Source organism: Colobus angolensis, unplaced genomic scaffold (genome assembly GCF_000951035.1).
Source record: "Colobus angolensis palliatus isolate OR3802 unplaced genomic scaffold, Cang.pa_1.0 Scaffold352, whole genome shotgun sequence".
In the NCBI taxonomy this organism is placed as follows: Eukaryota; Metazoa; Chordata; class Mammalia; order Primates; family Cercopithecidae; genus Colobus; species Colobus angolensis.
The window spans coordinates 1,463,887-1,481,032 of record NW_012116844.1 but is presented as its reverse complement, the minus strand read 5'-3'; the positions used below and the strand labels follow the sequence as shown (position 1 = coordinate 1,481,032).

Here is a 17,146-nt window from a genome sequence, read left to right as displayed (position 1 = left end):
TAAGTTCCTTGACTTTAAAAAACATAGTTGGACTATTCTTCCAGTGTATACAGCTTCCCTGTGAGCCACCCTGGTGGTAGATGAGACTGTTAATGAGACTCAGTTTTTTAGGTTCATTCGTTTTACTCCTACTGGTTATTGAACTCAATTAAACCTCCTCATAAGGCCATGCTGATCAGTCTGTGACACAATCCAGATATTCACTGATGACAAATCATCAGAATTGAAAAAGGAGCTGCTGCACAGATAGCAACAACTGGCTGGCAGAAAGAGTGATGTAAAACTGGTAATCACACGCTCTCTCCAGGACCATCTGGGCAAGCACTTTCACAACAAGATCGCTGGTTCTGGTTACTTACGTGTGGGTTCTCAAAGAGGAAATTGATGGGCTCTCCCATCAAGGAACTCATGGCAAGGTAGTGAGCCATGGGGCCCTAGAGGGTGGTCTGCTAGGGTCTAGAAAGTAATGGATCCTGATTAATAAAGCGCTATTCCTTCTGCTCCTCTCAGTGAAGCTGGAGGAGAACTAGAGACTCTCATTCAACTCTTAACTGATGTCTCAGCCTTCAAAACTAAACAAGACTAAGGATTAGGCCAAGGTCCCTATGTCCCTATGAAGAACGGTGGTTGTTCTTTTCTTTTACCTTGTTATATAAGGTAAAAGTTCAATAGGGATATAGAGGAGCACTGCATTTCTTGGGCCTTTTGGATTTGGTGCACAACTAACTGTGATCTCCATAATCCCTAACACTATGATGGGAGGGTTACAGGTTGAATTGTGCCCCTCTGAAACAGATAAGTTGAAGTCCTAATCCTTGGTATCACAGAATGTGATCTTATTTGGAAATAGGAACTTTACAGAGATAAATGAAAATGAGGTCATTAGAGTGGGCCTTAATTCAATATAAATGTTGTCCTTATAAAAACAGAAAATTGGAGCACCCACACACACTGGGAAAATGACATGCAAAATTGACGGCAGAGATTGGGGTGATGCATATAGAAGCCAAGGAATGTCAAAAATAGCAACCCACAAGGAGCTCGGGCAGAGGCATGGAATTGATTTTCCCTCTAGTTCTCAGAAGGAACCAACCCTGTCAACACCTTGGTCCCTGACTTCTAGTCCACTGACTATAATTTCTTGTTGTTGAAGCCACCCAATTTGTGGGTAGTTTGTAATGGTAGCCCTACCACTGGGAAGTGGATCACTGCTGTAACAAATACTTTAAAATGTGTAAATGACTTTGGAATTGGGTAATGGGTAGAGGATGCAAGAGTTTTGAGGTATATGATAGAAAAAACTTAGATTACCCTGAAGAGATTGTTGGTAGAAATATGGATATTAAAGGTGATTCTGGTGAAGGCTCAGAAAGAAAAGGGAAGAACTACAGAGAAAGCTTCTCTCATCTTAGATATACACATATATTGTCATGAACAGAATGTCGACAGAAATATGAATGTTAAAGGTGCTTCTAGTGAGGTCTCAGATGGAAATGAAGAACATATTGAAAACTGGAGGAAAGGTGATCTTTGTTATAAAATTGCAAAGAGCTTGTCTGAATTCTGTCTGTTGGGTGGAAAGTAAAATTTGTAAGCAATGAACTTGGATATTTATCTGAGAAGATTCTAGGTAAAGTGTTTAAGGCACATCTTGGTTTCTCTTTTCTGTTATAGTAAGAAGCAAGAGGGAAATAGATAAATCAAATAAGGAATTGTTAAGTAAAGTGAAAACAGAACATAAAATTCAGAAAATCTTCAGCCTATCAGTATTGAAAAAAATAAGAAAGCACATTGTGGAAAGAACATCAAGGATATGACTGCACAACTATTTGCTAAATAGATGAGATATGTGAATTGTGGATCTAATCAACCATCTCAGCAGAAATCCTGACAACTTGAACTGAAGGAGATAGAGAAACGATGAAATAGAAGTTGGCTTTCAGATTGCTAAGATTCTATAGACAGGGAACAGGTCAATAAACTATTCTGCTGCAATTGTGTTATCCTTCAAGAGAAAGGAACAATGACTCTAAGGATGGTCCCAATACCAGTGGGGCTTCTACTGTCACCAAGAGCCCAGAAGACACAGGCCAGAGGGCTGGGCTGTTGCCCCTTCTGTTTGAAGAGGTGGGCCACCACCTGCATCAAAGGAGGCAGGGCCATACCCCACTAGGCCCAGAGGACAGGGCATTGAACCAAGAGGACTACTTTCAAGTCTGAAAATCTAAAGACATTTACCCTGCCAGATTCTGAATTTGTTTGGGACTTGTGACCCCTTTTTTTTCTTCCAATTTTTCCCTTTAGGAACGAAAATGTCTGTCCTATGCCTGCCCCACCACTACATTTTGGAAGCAGATAATGCAATGTCTGGTTTTACAGGTTCACAAACGAATAGGACTTCTGCACAGGATAAATCATATCTCAAGGCTCTCCCATAATTATCTAAATGATTTAAATGATGAAATTTGGAACTTTGAATTGATGATGCTTAGAGAAGATTTTGGAATTAGCGTTGAACTTTTGGAGATGTTGTGATGGGGTGAATATATTTTGCATGTGGGAAGAACATGACTATTTAGAATCAGAGAGTAGACTGTTATAGGTTGAATTGTCCCCACTATCTTCCCCAAATTTGTAGAATTCCTAAACCCTAGTGCCTCAGAACATGATTTTGTTTGGAAATAGAGTCTTTACAAAAATAATCAACTAAAAATGAGATCATGACAGTAGGCTTTAGTCCAATAAGAATAATATCCTTATAAAAACAGGATATTTAGGTAAGAGACAAGTATACTGAGAAAAAGTCATGTGGGGATGAAAGCAGAGACCAGAGTGATGCATCTCCATGCCAAGGAACACCAAATGTTGCCAAGGAACACCAAATGTTGCCAATGAACTACAACAAATTAGAACAGAGGCATTTAACAGATTCTCACTTGACAGTCCCTCAAAAAGAACCAACCCTGCTGATACCTTATGTTGTACTACTAGCCTCAAGAACTCTGAGACAGTAAATTTCCATTGGTTAAGCTGCCTAGTCTGTGGTTATTTGTTATGGTAGCACTAGGAACCTAATACAAAGGAGAAACAGATAATCGTCTTTGGCTTGGGGCATGAAGCCAACTTCACTAGCACTCTTAACCAAACACAAGTATGCACAGGTCCCACTGGACCACTAAAACCTCCATTGTTATGGCCCCCACTACTGAATGTATAACAGTATAAATATATTGTTTTAGTATATTCCTGCTTGAATTCATTCCCAAGCCCCAAAGAAAATTGCTCTAGTTAGGGCCATTTTGTGGGATATGTGGGGACCATGAATTTACCTGAGTAATAGTACCTAACGCTATTGTCTACCAAAAAAAAAAAAAATCCATGAACTAAGGGAGAAAAGATAAAACTACTTCATTTCATAAACCCAGTTTTCTATGGGACTAATTTTCCATTCAATAATCCGATGGGGCCTGAGTACTGGCCTTGGGTACACATAGAGATGCGATTGATTATTGGCAGTTCATTGCATTAGTGTAGTCCTAAGCACTGGTAGTATTGACTTTGTGACTGTCACAGAGGCTACTGCCCAAGACAAAGGAACTTAGTATACAACAACTGACATGTCAAATACTCTTTTCAATATCCATGTCCCTGATCTAACCTTCTACTATATTGAAGGTATCTTCCTGGTGGGTCCAGACACTACCAAAGAAAAACTGTTGCCCTGTTGACCCACATGCAGCAACACAGCTAGCCCAAGAATACAGACAAGGTACAAAGACCTAAAACCCAAGTGAATTCCAGGGTATGATCTAGAAAGGGGCATAAGGTCTTATTCCAGAGGAGACAATTGTCAAGCCTTTGGTCCACTCTATCCCAACAAATATAAAGAAGTCCCAGAGACTACTGGGACTATTCAGCTACTAGAACATTCACATCACACAAGCAGAAATCTAGATGACACCCATATATTGTGTTTCTAGTAAGGCTGCCACTTTTGAGTGATGTTCTGACCAACAGAATTGCCTGGAGGCTTTCCAATGGGCCATGCTGCTAACTTTACCCTGAGCCCTTGTGATCCACATTTGCCTTTGAGTTATAGATCTCAGCAACTTCTCTGTTCACCAATTAGAGTCTATGGCAGAAAGACACTGACACAGGACTGAGGTGTCCATTGGGTTTTTGAATTCATAATCTCCCCAAATCAGCTGAAATCTACACATTCTTCATGAGACAAATTTTGGCCAGTTATTGGACATTGGTGGATACTGATTCTATGACTCATAGCCATGAAATAGTATTATAAAGTTCAACCAAATGTCACCAATTCTGGGCTATTTTTTAAAATTATCTTGGGGTATTAACATATTAGTTCACAGTATAAAATACCTTTTTTCTTTTTGAGTCAGGTTTTTGCTTTGTCACTCAGAATGGAGCACAGTGGTGTGAACACGGCTCACTACAGCCTCAACCTCCTAGGCTCAAGCTATTCTCCATTTCAGCCCCCCAAGTAGCTGGGACTACAGGCATGAGCCACTACACATGGCTAATTTTTGTATTTTTTTTGTAGACACAGGGTTTTGCCATGTTGTCCAGGCTGGTCTTGAACTCCTGAGCTCAAGCAATATACCCACTTCAGTCTCTCAAAGTGCTGAGATTATGCAATCATAAACCAAAATTCCTGAAGCTACTACTGGGCATTTTGGGGAGATACTGGAAAGCCTCTGGGGCACTTTTAGGTAGTACGTACAGATCATCTGCAAGAGTCTGAGGGTCATCAGCTATGCCAATGGGTCTCAGAAAGCGCAGTGAATGCCACAGAGAGTTCTAAGAGATGTTTACATAAGATTCTATGTTCTCAGGGGAATCACTATCCTTCCCTTAGCCCCCAGTTGTCTTTTTTTAATTATAATTATACTTAAAGTTCTGGGATACATATGCAGAACGTGCAGGTTTGTTACATAGGTATACATGTGCCATGGTGGTTTGCTGCACCCATCAACCCATCATCTACATTAGGTATTTCTCCTAATGCTATCCCTCCCCTTCCCCCCCTACCCCTCAATGGGCCCCAGTGTGTGATGTTTCACTCCCTGTGCCCATATGTTCACATTATTCTTCTCCCACTTATGAGAGAGAACATGCAGTGTTTGGTTTTCTGTTCCTGTGTTAGTTTCTGAGAATGAAGGTTTCTAGCTTCATCCATGTCCCTGCAAAGAACATGAACTCATCCATTTTTATGGCTGCATAGTATTCCATGGTATATATGTGCCATGTTTTCTTTATCCAGTTTATCATTGATGGGCATTTGGGTTGGTTCAAGTCTTTGCTATTGTGAATAGTGCTGCAATAAACATACATGTGCATGTGTCTTTATAGTATAATAATTTATAATTGTTTGGGTATATACCCAGTAATGGGATTGCTGGGTCAAATTGTATTTCTAGTTCTAGATCCTTGAGGAATTGCCACACTATCTTCCACAATGGTTGAACTAATTTACACTCCTACCAACAGTGTAAAAGCATTTTCTTCATATCCTCTCCAGCATCTGCTGTTTCCAGACTTTTTAATGATCACCATTCTAATTGACATGAGATGGTATCTCATTGTGGTTTTGATTTGCATTTCTCTAATGACCAGTGAGGATGAGCTTTTTTTCACATGTTTGTTGGCCACATAAATGTCTTCTTTTGAAAAGTGTCTGTTCATATCCTTCACCCACTTTTTGATTAGGTTGTTTGGTTTTTTCTTATAAATTTGTTTAAGTTCCTTGTAGATTCTGGATATTAGTCCTTTGTCAGATGGATAAATTGCAAAAATTTTCTCCCATTCTATAGGTTGCCTGATCATGCTGATGATAGTTTCTTTTCTTGTGCAGAAGCTCTTTAGTTTAATTAGATCTCTTTTGTCAATTTTGGCTTTTATTGCAATTGCTTTTGGTGTTGTAGTCATGAAGTCTTTGCCCATGCCTCTGTCCTGAATGGTATTGCCTAGGTTTTCTTTTAGGGTTTTTATGGTTTTAGGTCTTACATTTAAGTCTTTAATCTATCTTGAGTTAATTTTTGTATAAGGTGTAAGGAAGGGGTCCCGTTTCAGTTTTCTGCATATGGCTAGCCACTTTTCCCAACACCATTTTTCCTTTCCCCATTACTTGTTTTTTTTTCAGGTTTGTCAAAGATCAGACGGTTCTACATGTGTGACATTTTTTTTGAGGCCTCTGTTCTGTTCCATTGGTCTACATATCTGTTTTGGTACCAGTACCATGCTGTTTTGGTGACTGTAGCCTTGTAGTATAGTTTTAAGTCAGGTAGCGTGATGCCTCCAGCTTTGTTCTTTTTGCTGAGGATTGTCTTGACTATACGGGCTCTTTTTTTGGTTCCATATGAAATTTAAGGTAGTTTTTTCCAATTCTGTGAAGAAAGTCAATGGTAGCTTGATGGGAATAGCATTGAATCTATAAATTATTTTGGGTAGTATGGCCATTTTCACGATATTGATGATTCCTATCCATGAGCATGGAATGTTTATTCATTGGTTTTTCTCTTCTCTTATTTCATCTAGCAGTGGTTTGTAGCTCTCCTTGAAGAGGTCCTTCATATCCCTTATAAGTTGGATTCCTAGGTATTTTATTTTCTTTGTAGCATTTGTGAATGGGAGTTCACTTATGATTTGGCTCTCTTTTTGTCTATTACTGGTGTATAGAAATGCTTGTGAATTTTACACATTGATTTTGTATCCTGAGACTTTGCTGAAATTGCTTATCAGCTTAAGAACTTTTTGGGCTGAGACAATGGAGCTTTCAAAATGTACAGTCATGTCATCTGCAAACAGAGACAATTTGACTTCCTCTCATTCTATTTGAATACCTTTTATTTTCTTCTCTTGCCTTATTGCCCTGGCCAGAACTTCCAATACTATGTTGAATAGGAGTGGTGAGAGAGGGCATCCTTGTCTTGTGCTGGCTTGTGCTGGTTTTCAAAGGGAACGTTTCCAGCTGTTGCCCATTCAGTATGATATTGGCTGTGGGTTTGTCATAAATAGCTCTTAATATTTTGAGATACACTCCATCATTACCTAGTTTATTGAGTGTTTTTAGCATGAAGGGGTGTTGAATTTTGTCAAAGGCTTTTTCCGCATCTATTGAGATAATCATGTGGTTTTTGTCATTGGTTCTGTTTACGTGATGGATTACATTTATTGATTTGCATATGTTGAACCAGCCTTGTGTCCCAGGGATGAAGCTGACTTGATCGTGGTGGATAAGCTTTTTAATGTGCAGCAGGATTCTGTTTGCCAGAAATTTATTGAGAATTTTCACATCAATGTTCATCAGGGATATTGGCCTGAATTTTTGTTGTTGTTGTTGTGTCTCTGCCAGGTTTTGGCATCAGGATGATGCTGGCCTCATAAAATGAGTTAAGGAAAATTCCATCTTTCTCTACTGCTTGGAATAATTTCAGAAGGAATGGTACCAGCTCCTCTTTGTACCTCTGGTAGAATTTGATTGTGAATCCATCTGGTCCTGGGCATCTTTTTTTTTTTTTGGTTGGTAGGCTATTAATTACTATTTCAATTTCAGAACTTCTTATTGGTCTATTCAGGGATTCTACTTCTTCCTGGTTTAGTCTTGGGAAGGTGTATGTGTCCAGGAATTTAACCATTTCTTCTAGATTTTCTAGTTTATTTTCATAAAGGTGTTTATAGTATTCTCTGATGATAATTTGTATTTTTGTGGGATCCGGGGTGATATCCCCTTTATCATTTTTTGTTATTTCTATTTGATTCTTCTCTCTTTTCCTCTTTATTAGTCTGGCTCATTTTGTTAATTTTTTCAAAAAAAACAGCTCCTGAATTAATTGATTTTTGAAGGGTTTTTTGTGTCTCTATCTCCCTCAGTCCTGCTCTGATCTTAGTTATTTCTTGTCTTCTGCTAGCTCTTGAATTTGTTTGCTCTTGCTTCTCTAATTCTTTTGTGATGTTAGAGTGTCGATTTTAGATCTTTCCCACTTTCTCATGTGGGCATTTAGCGCTATAAATTTCCCTGTACACACTGCTTTAAATGTGTTCCAGAGATTCTTGTCTGTTGTGTCTTTGTTCTCATTGGTTTCAAATAACTTATTTATTTCTGCCTTCATTTCGTTATTTACCCAGTAGTCATTCAGGAGCAGGTTGTTCAGTTTTGATGTAGTTGTCTGAGTTTAAGAGTGTTTCTTAATCCTGAGTTTTAATTTGATCGCACTGTGGTCTGAGAGATTGTTATGATTTCCATTCTTTTGCATTTGCTGAGGAGTTATAATTTGCTTCCAATTATGTGGTCAATTTTAGAATAAGTGCAATGTGGTGCAGAGAAGAGTGTATATTCTGTTGATCTGGGGTGGAGAGCTCTGTAGATGTCTATTAGGTCCACTTGGTGCAGAGTTGAGTTCAAGTCCTGAATATCCTTGTTAATTTTCTGTCTCATTGATCTGTCTAATATCGACAGTGGGATGTTAAAGTCTCCCACTATGATTGTGTGGGCGTCTAAGTCTCTTTGTAGGTCTCTAAGAACTTTCTTTATGAATCTGGGTGCTCCTGTATTGGGTGCATATATATTTAGGATAGTTAGCTCTTCTTGTTGCATTGATCCCTTTACCATTATGTAATGCCCTTCTTTGTCTTTTTTGATCTTTGTTGGTTTAAAGTCTGTTTTATCAGAGACTAGGATTGCAACCTCTGGGTTTTTTTTGCTTTCCATTTGCTTGGTAAATATTCCTCCATCCCATTATTTTGAGGCTACGTGTGTCTTTGCATGTGAAATGGGTCTCCTGAATATAGCACACCAATGGGTATTGACACTTTATCCAATCTGCCAGTCTGTGTCTTTTAACTGGGGCATTTTCTCGTTTACATTTAAGGTTAATATTGTTATGTGTGAATTCAATCCTGTCATCATGATGTTAGCTGACTATTTTGCACATTAGTTGAGGCAGTTTCTTCACAGTGTCATTGGTCTTAATATTTTGGTATGTTTTTGTAGTGGCTGCTACCAGTTTTTCCTTTCCTTCATATTTAGTGCTTCCTTCAGGAACTCTTGTAAGGCAGGCCTGGTGGTGACAAAATCTCTCTCAGCATTTGCTTGTCTGTAAAGGATTTTGTTTCTCCTTTGCTTATGAGCTTAGCTTGGTTTGCCTGAATATGAAATTCTGGGTTGAAAATTCTTTAAGAATGTTAAATATTGGCCCACACTCCCTTCTGGCTTGTAGGGTTCCTGCAGAGATAACTGCTGTCAGTCTGATGGGCTTCCCTTTGTAGGTAACCTGACCTTTCTCTCTGGCTGCCCTTAACATTTTGTCCTTCATTTCAACCTTGGTAAATCTGATGATTAGGTGTCTTGGGGTTGCTCTACTTGGGGAGTATCTTTGTGGCGTTCTCTGTATTTCCTGAATTTGAAAGTTGACCTGTCTTGCTATTTTGGGGAAGTTCTCCTGGGTAACATCCTGAAGGGTGTTTTCCAACTTGGTTCCATTCTCCCTATCTCTTTCAGGTACACCAATGAATCGTAAGTTTGATCTTTTCACATAGTCCCATATTTCTTGGAGGCTTTGTTATTTCCCTTTCATCCTGTTTAATCTTGTCTTCACACTTTATTTCATTAAGTTGATCTTCAATCTCTGATATCCTTTCTTCCACTTGATCGATTCATTTGTTGATACTTGTGTATGCTTCACAAAGTTCTCGTGCTCTGTTTTTCAGTTCAATCAGGTCATTTATGCTCTTCTCTAAACTGGTTATTCTAGTTAACAGTTCCTTTGACCTTTTACCAAGGTTCTTAGATTCCTTACATTGGGTTAGAATATGCTCCCTTAGCTCAGAGGAGTTTGTTATTATCTACCTCCTGAAGCCTACTTCTGTCAATTCATCAAACTCATTCTCTCTCCTGTTTTATTCCTTTGCTGGCGAGGAGTTGTGATCCTTTGGAGAAGAAGAGACATTCTGGCTTTTGGAATTTTCAGCCTTTTTGCACTGTTTTTTCCTCATCTTAATGGATTTGTCTACCTTTGGTCTCTGATGTTGGTGACCTTCGGATGGGGTTTTTGCATGAGTTTCCTTTTTGTTGATGTTGATACTATTGCTTTCTGTTTGTTAGTTTTCCTTCTAACAGTCCGGCTCCTCTTCTGCAGGTCTGCTGGAGTTTGCTGGAGATCCACTCCAGACCCTGTTTTCCTGGGTATCACCAGCAGAGGCTACAGAACAGCAAAGATTACTGCCTGCTCCTTCCTCTGGAAGCTTTGTCCCAGGGTGGCACCAGCCAGATGCCAGCTGGAACTCTTCTGTATGAGGTGTCTGTCGACCTCTGCTGGGAGGTGTCTCCCAATCAGGAGGCATGGGGGTCAGGGACCCATTTGAGGAGGCAGTCTATGCCTTAGCAGAGCTCAAGCACTGTGCTGGGAGATCTGCTGCTCTCTTCAGAGCCAGCAGTCAGGAACATTTAAGTTTGCTGAAGCCGCCCCTTCCCCCAGATGCTCTGTCCCAGGGAGATGGGAGTTTTACCTATAAGCCCCTGACTGGGTCTGCTGCCTTTCCTTCAGAGATGCCCTGCCCAGAGAGGAGGAATCTAGAGAAGCAGGCTGGCTACAGCGGCTTTGCTGCACTATGGTGGGTTCTGCACCCAATTTGAACTTCCCAGCAGCTTTGTTTACACTGTGAGGGGAAAACCACCTACTCAAGCCTCAGTAATGGTGACACCCCTCCCCCTCACCAAGCTTAAGTGTCCCACGTCGACTTCAGACTGCTGTGCTGGCTGGGAGAATTTTAAACCAGTGGATTTTAGCTTGCTGGGCTCTGTGAGGGTGAGATCCACTGAGGAAGACCACTCGGCTCCCTGGCTTCAGCCCCCTTTCCAGGTGAGTGAACAGTTCTGTCTCACTGGCATTCCATGTGCCACTGTCATATGAAAAAAACTCCTGCAACTAGCTCAGTGTCTGCCCAAACAGCCACCCAGTTTTGTGCTTGAAACCTAGGGCCCTGGTGGTGTAGGCACCCGAAGCAATCTCCTGGTCTGCGTGATGTGAAGACTGTGGGAAAAGCATAGTATCTGGGCCAGATGGCACTGTCCCTCATGGCACAGTCCCTCGCGGCTTCCCTTGGCCAGGGGAAGGAGTTCCCTGACCCCTTGCACTTCCTAGGTGAGGCAATGCCCCACCCTGCTTCTGCTCACCCTCCTTGAGCTGCACCCACTGTCTAACCAGTCCCAATGAGAAGAACTGGGTACCTCAGTTGGAAATGCAGAAACCACCCGCCTTCTGCATTGGTCTCGCTGGGAGTTGCAGACTGGAGCTGTTCCTGTTTGGCCATCTTGCCTGGGAATATAGCCCCCAGTTTTCTAACCAAGCTCCCTCAATGGTTCAAATTAGAGAACCAACAAAGGGCTTTTTACAGTATCCTGGCCAGCCACCCTGATAGTCCCTTGGTTGCATAGTGAGAGTGAAAACAACAGATGATAAGATTGTTGACCAGACTCAGATTTCTAGATTCACTTGTTTCAATTCTGCTGGTTATCAAACCTCCTCCTAAGGTCATGTGGATCAGATATAGTCCAGATATTAACTGGCAAATTTTGAGCATGGAAAACATAGCTGCTGCCCAGATAGCAAACACTGGCCAATGGAAAGAGTGGCATAAAAATGGCAATCTGCTCAATCCAGGCAATGGCCTTCTAGAGGAGATCTATCAGATTGGTCACAAAACAACAGGGTCTCAAAGGAGTATGATTGATGGGCCCTCCAATAGACAGTGGTGGTCCCACCAGGCACTAAGGTCCATATGGTGATGTCCACTATGAGCAGTATGAGTGTTATTTTCTCTAACCTTCTCAGTGAATCTTGAAACTTGAGTAGTTTGCTACCTTAATGAAGGAAGTAACCTTATCAAATTTAGAGTGATACATTGTGGGGTCTAACATACAGATCCTTCCTACTTTTACCCAGATCTCTCATCTTTCACAAATGAGCATGACTAGGGATTAGTACAAGGTCCCTATATCCCCACTGGGGAACTGAGGACCTACATTTAGGACAAAGTTTGAAGTAGGGGTGGGAAAAAATGACATTTCTTGGGTCTTTTGGATACTGGTCAACAAATTACTGTGATCCTCACATTCCCTGACATGAGGATGAGGAGGAAACAAATAATTCCTTCTAGTTTTTAATCTGAGGTCACCACAAACAGGACCTCTTTCTAAACCAACTATGAGGTAGATCCCTTTGGGTCACTATAAATCCCTATTGTCATGGCCTCTACTACTGAATATATTACTGGTTAAATATATTTTCTATATGAACCAACTCCAGCATTTACACCCACCTCCTAATGGGATTTGCAGCAGTCCAGGTATTTTGTGGGATATGTGGAAGATCATGACCTACCAAACTACTGGCACCTAGTACCAATGTCTACCAAAACCAGTATTAATACTCTGGGGATAAAAAAGGGAATAATTTCCCCCATTGCTGAGCTTTAAGAAGTCAATTATCTATACACTATTTCTGCATTCAATAGACCCATCTGGCCTACGTGAAAGACCTCAGGTGCCTAAACCCTGTACTGATAAGGGTTCTAAAAAGCCTTAAGTGCTACTTTTGGCACCAGCGGTAACCTGACATTGTGACAGTTAAAGAGGCTGTTGTTCAGGATGAAGGAACTTGGTATGTACCAGTTGACATAGCAAATGTCCTTTCAGCATTCCTCTCCATGAGGATGATCAGGATTAGTTAGAATTATGTAGAATAGGTTACAATAAGCCACTAATATCTTTCCACAAGGCTTCCAAAATTCCCCAACTATTTGTAATCAATGCATAGGTTATGACCTGGACAAAGTTCCACTCCTGGAAGAAGCAATAACCTTCCATACTGTTTTTGAAATCATCCTAATAGGCTCAGACAAGGACACTACCCAAAAGGAACCAGATGCTCTGTTCACCCACCTGCAGCACGTACTGTGCCATTATCATTGGACAAGGCACAAGGACCTAAAACCCAAGTGAAATTCCTGGGTGTAATCTGTAAAGGCTATGGTGTTCCATTCCAGAGATGATGATTGTCATGTCTTTGGCCAGCTCTGACTCAAAAAGTAAAAATAATGTGAGCAATAGGAGGGACCATTCATCTGCCGCCATGGTCACATTCAAGCCACAGAGATCAGACAGCATCCTCTATCAGGTTACCATAAAGACCACTACCTTTGAATGGGGCCTTAACCAACATGATACCTTGGAAATCCTTCTACTGGCCACCTTGGCTGACCTTGTACCTCTCTGATTTCCATTTGCTGCTTCAGTTACAGATCTCGGCAATACCTCTGCCTACCGACTGGGACTACTGCAGATCAGAGGTGCCCATAAGTGGTCAACAGCAGATGAAAGGTACCCATCTTTTATGAGACAATTATTGGCCTGTTATTGTTCTGAGATGGATACTGAGAGCATAAACTAAGTTGTGTAATAATATTATGACAAGAAATTCTAACCAAAACATATCATTATCTTTGTTTTTGTTCTTGAGTTATGTTAGAGTATTTACACTTTAGAGTATAAATTATCTATAAAATATATGTACTCAAATACATAAGTATGAACCAAAGAAAAAAGTGCCTTTGAGATTAATTTAAAATAATATAAAATAGCTATCATCATTATACTTACTGCTATGTCCTTCTCCTTCAGAAGTTTCTTGTTTCTCTAATTGCACTTGGATTTTTGACACTGAATCTTGATGTTTAAGCATAGAATTTTCACTTGATTCTTCACCATGCGCTATGTTAAGAGAGAAATTTGGTCCCTTACCAAAAAAAAAATCTCCTATGAAATCCTAGAGTTCAAATTTATAACAAGTGGAAGCAACATTTTCTTTCATCTTATAAAGTTACAAGTAAACTACCTTAATGCTAGATCTGACATGAAAATGGTGAGAAAAGTTTCAATGTGTGTTGAAGACGTATTATTATTTCATAAATATTCCTATATTAAATGTGTTTTAGATTAGTCTCTACTTCCCTTATTTTATACTTTAGGTCAATACATAATCATAGACCAAAAAATGAAAATGCATATGCTCAAGGTCATTCAATACAGCATTATTTGTAATTGCAAAGTATTCAAAACCATTGAGATTTTTAAGCACAGGAGATTGGCTGAATGAACATATATATATACACACACACAAATATATGAACATATATATACACACACACAGAGTTATATGTATATATATATACACACACATATATATACATGTATATGTGTGTGTGTGTGTATATATACCAGAAACAATAGTATAATATCAATTATGGTACATAATTACATGTATCTACGTGTGGATGAATATATATGGTCTATGATATGGTACACAAGGCTGTACATACAGTGAGAAGTTACTCTCCCTTCTATGCTGATACATCCTACCCTTGCCCAATGTCATTTTGTGGGGAAAATGTAATATTGATGGAGTCAGTGACCTTCCATGTTTAGACTCTTGCTTATGTTGTTGCAGTAAGTGAATAAAGGCTTAATTGTTATCTTCAATTTGGCTTGCTATCTTAATTGACCATCTTCACACTTGGCAGCTCCCTTGGTGACAAATGGCTGTGAGCAGGTGGTCAATTAAGCACAATGCCTTTCTGGAAAAGCAAAAAGCATGCAGATGCCCAGGGAATTTGTGGGAGATGCTAGAGTTGAGACTTCTTGGGGGATACTAGTGGATCATTTGCAAGAGTCTGAGTGTCCCATGGTGCACTCTGCCAGCCCTATCAGTAGGTCTTAGAAAGTGCTGTCCAACACCATGGGGCACTCTCAGAGAGTGCTAGCAGATTGTTTACATAAGCTTTTTGGTTCTGAGGGACACCAGTGGCCCTTCTCCTTAGCCCTAGACTCTCAGGCAAAGATGCCTGGTGGGTCAAATTAGAGATCCAACAGAGGGCCTCTGAGAAAGCTAGATAAGAAATTCCTTGGCCACTGCTATTGTCCCCTGCAGATGAGACTGAAAGTTTTCACAGAACCTGAGAGCTAATTTGCACCAATTCTAAAGCTAATTTATTTGCTCTTAGTTCTAAAGAGGTACCAGGCAATGACAGACAGCCTATGACCCAGCAAAGGATTGAGACTCGTGGTTTAAATAAAAGGAATGGAGAGCGCCTTTGGGATTGCTTTCCTGTGAGATCTAGGAGAACTTAGAGGAATGGATTATTTGCCTGCATGATGAAAGAGATAATCTTGTTAAACTAACTTAGTGGTACCTTGTGGACTGTGTCACTATAAAACCCCCCCTTTAGAGTGTCATAACAGAAGAGGTTTTGCTCAAGGAGGATAAGCAAAGTCGGAGAATGAGAAGGGAACACCCAAGCCCTTCTTTTTCAACTGGGTTCTATTTGGGTTCTGACAACTTTGGCACACCCATGCTATCTTCCCTATGATTAAAATACATTTTTAGACCGTGGTTGCAGAGGCTATACAGCCCTGCAAACCATACTGGTGATCTCTTGGTCTCTTGCTTGAGAGTGAGAGCAGTTAATGATGAGAGTGAGAGCAGTCAATGATAAGATTTTTTAAAAGTTTCAGATTTCTAGGGTTATAAGTGTCACTCCTACTGGTTAGGGAGCCAAATTAAAATTAACTCTCCTCTAAGGTCAGGCAAATTGGTCAGTAAAATAATCTAGATCGGGGTCCCCAACCCTGAGGCCATGACCAGAACTGGTCTGTAGCCTGTTGGAAACTGGGCCAAACAGCAGTAGGTGAGCAGTGGGCGAGTGAGCGAAGATTCATCTGTATTTTCAACTGCTCCCCATCATTCATACTACTGCCTGAGCTCTCCCTCCTGTCAGATCAGCAGCAGCATTAGATTCTCATAGGAACACAAACCCTATTATGAACTGCACATATGAAGGATCTAGGTCGAGTTTTTTTATGGTTAGTTTATTTATTTATGTATTTATTTATTTATTTTTATTATACTTTAAGTTCTAGGGTACACATGCACCATGTGTGGGTTTTTTACCTATATATACATGTGCCATGTTGGTGTGCTGCACCCATTAACTCATCATTTACATTAGGTATTTCTCCTAATGCTATCCCTCTCACCTCCCCCAACCCCATGACAGGCCCGGTGTGTGATATTCCCCTTCCTGTGTCGAAGTGTTCTCATTGTTCAAGTCCCCTATGAGTGAGAATATGCAGTGTTTGGTTTTCTGTCCTCACGATAGTTTACTGAGAACGATGGTTTCCAGCTTCATCCATGTCCCTATAAAAGACATGAACTCATCCTTCTTATGGCTGCATAGTATTCCATGGTATATATGTGCCACATTTTCCTAATCCAGTCTATCACTGATGGACATCTGGGTTGGTTCCAAGTCATTGCTATTGTGAATAGTGCTGCAATAGACATATGGGTGCATGCTGTCTTCATAGTAGCATGATTTATAATCCTTTGGGTACATACCCAGTAACGGGATGGCTGGGTCAAATGGTATTTCTAGTTTTTTAGCTCTTTCAGGAATCACCACACTGTCTTCCACAATGGTTGAACTAGTTTACACTCCCACTAACAGTGTAAAAGTGTTCCTATTTCTCCACATCCTCTCCAGCACCTGTTGTTTCCTGGCTTTTTAATGATCGCCATTCTAACTGGTGTGAAATCGTATCTCATTGTGGTTTAGATTTGCATTTCTCTGATGTCCAGTGACGATAAGCATTTTTTCATGTGTCTGTTGGCTGCATAAATGACTTCTTTTGAGAAGTGTCTGTTCACATCCTTTGCCATTTTTTGATGGGGTTGTTTGATTTTTTTCTTGTAAATTTGTTGAAGTTCTTTGTAGATATCTGGATATTAGCCCTTTGTCAGATGGGTAGATTGCAAAAATTTGCTTCCATTCTGTAGGTTGCCTGTTCACTCTCATGATAGTTTCTTTTACTGTGCAGACATTCTTTAGTTTAATTAGATCTCACTTGTCTATTTTGGCTTCTGTCCCCATTTCTTTTGATGTTTTAGTCATGAAGTCTTTGCCCATACCTATGTTCTGAATGATATTCACTAGGTTTTCTTCTAGGGTTTTTATGGCTTTAGGTCTAACATTTAAGTCTTTAATCCATCTTGAATTAATTTTCGTATAA

The 17,146-nt window shown here is 40.2% G+C and overlaps 1 protein-coding gene across 1 annotated transcript in view; it reads right to left on the bottom strand.

The window, feature by feature from the left end:
- Positions 1 to 17,146, bottom strand: part of LOC105519575 (uncharacterized protein C10orf68-like) — a 213,228-nt gene that overhangs the window by 176,164 nt on the left and 19,918 nt on the right. Inside the window, exon 4 of the mRNA XM_011952950.1 lies at positions 13,682 to 13,792. Coding sequence (XP_011808340.1) covers positions 13,682 to 13,792 — 111 coding nt within the window. The remainder of the gene's footprint in view (positions 1 to 13,681; positions 13,793 to 17,146) is intronic.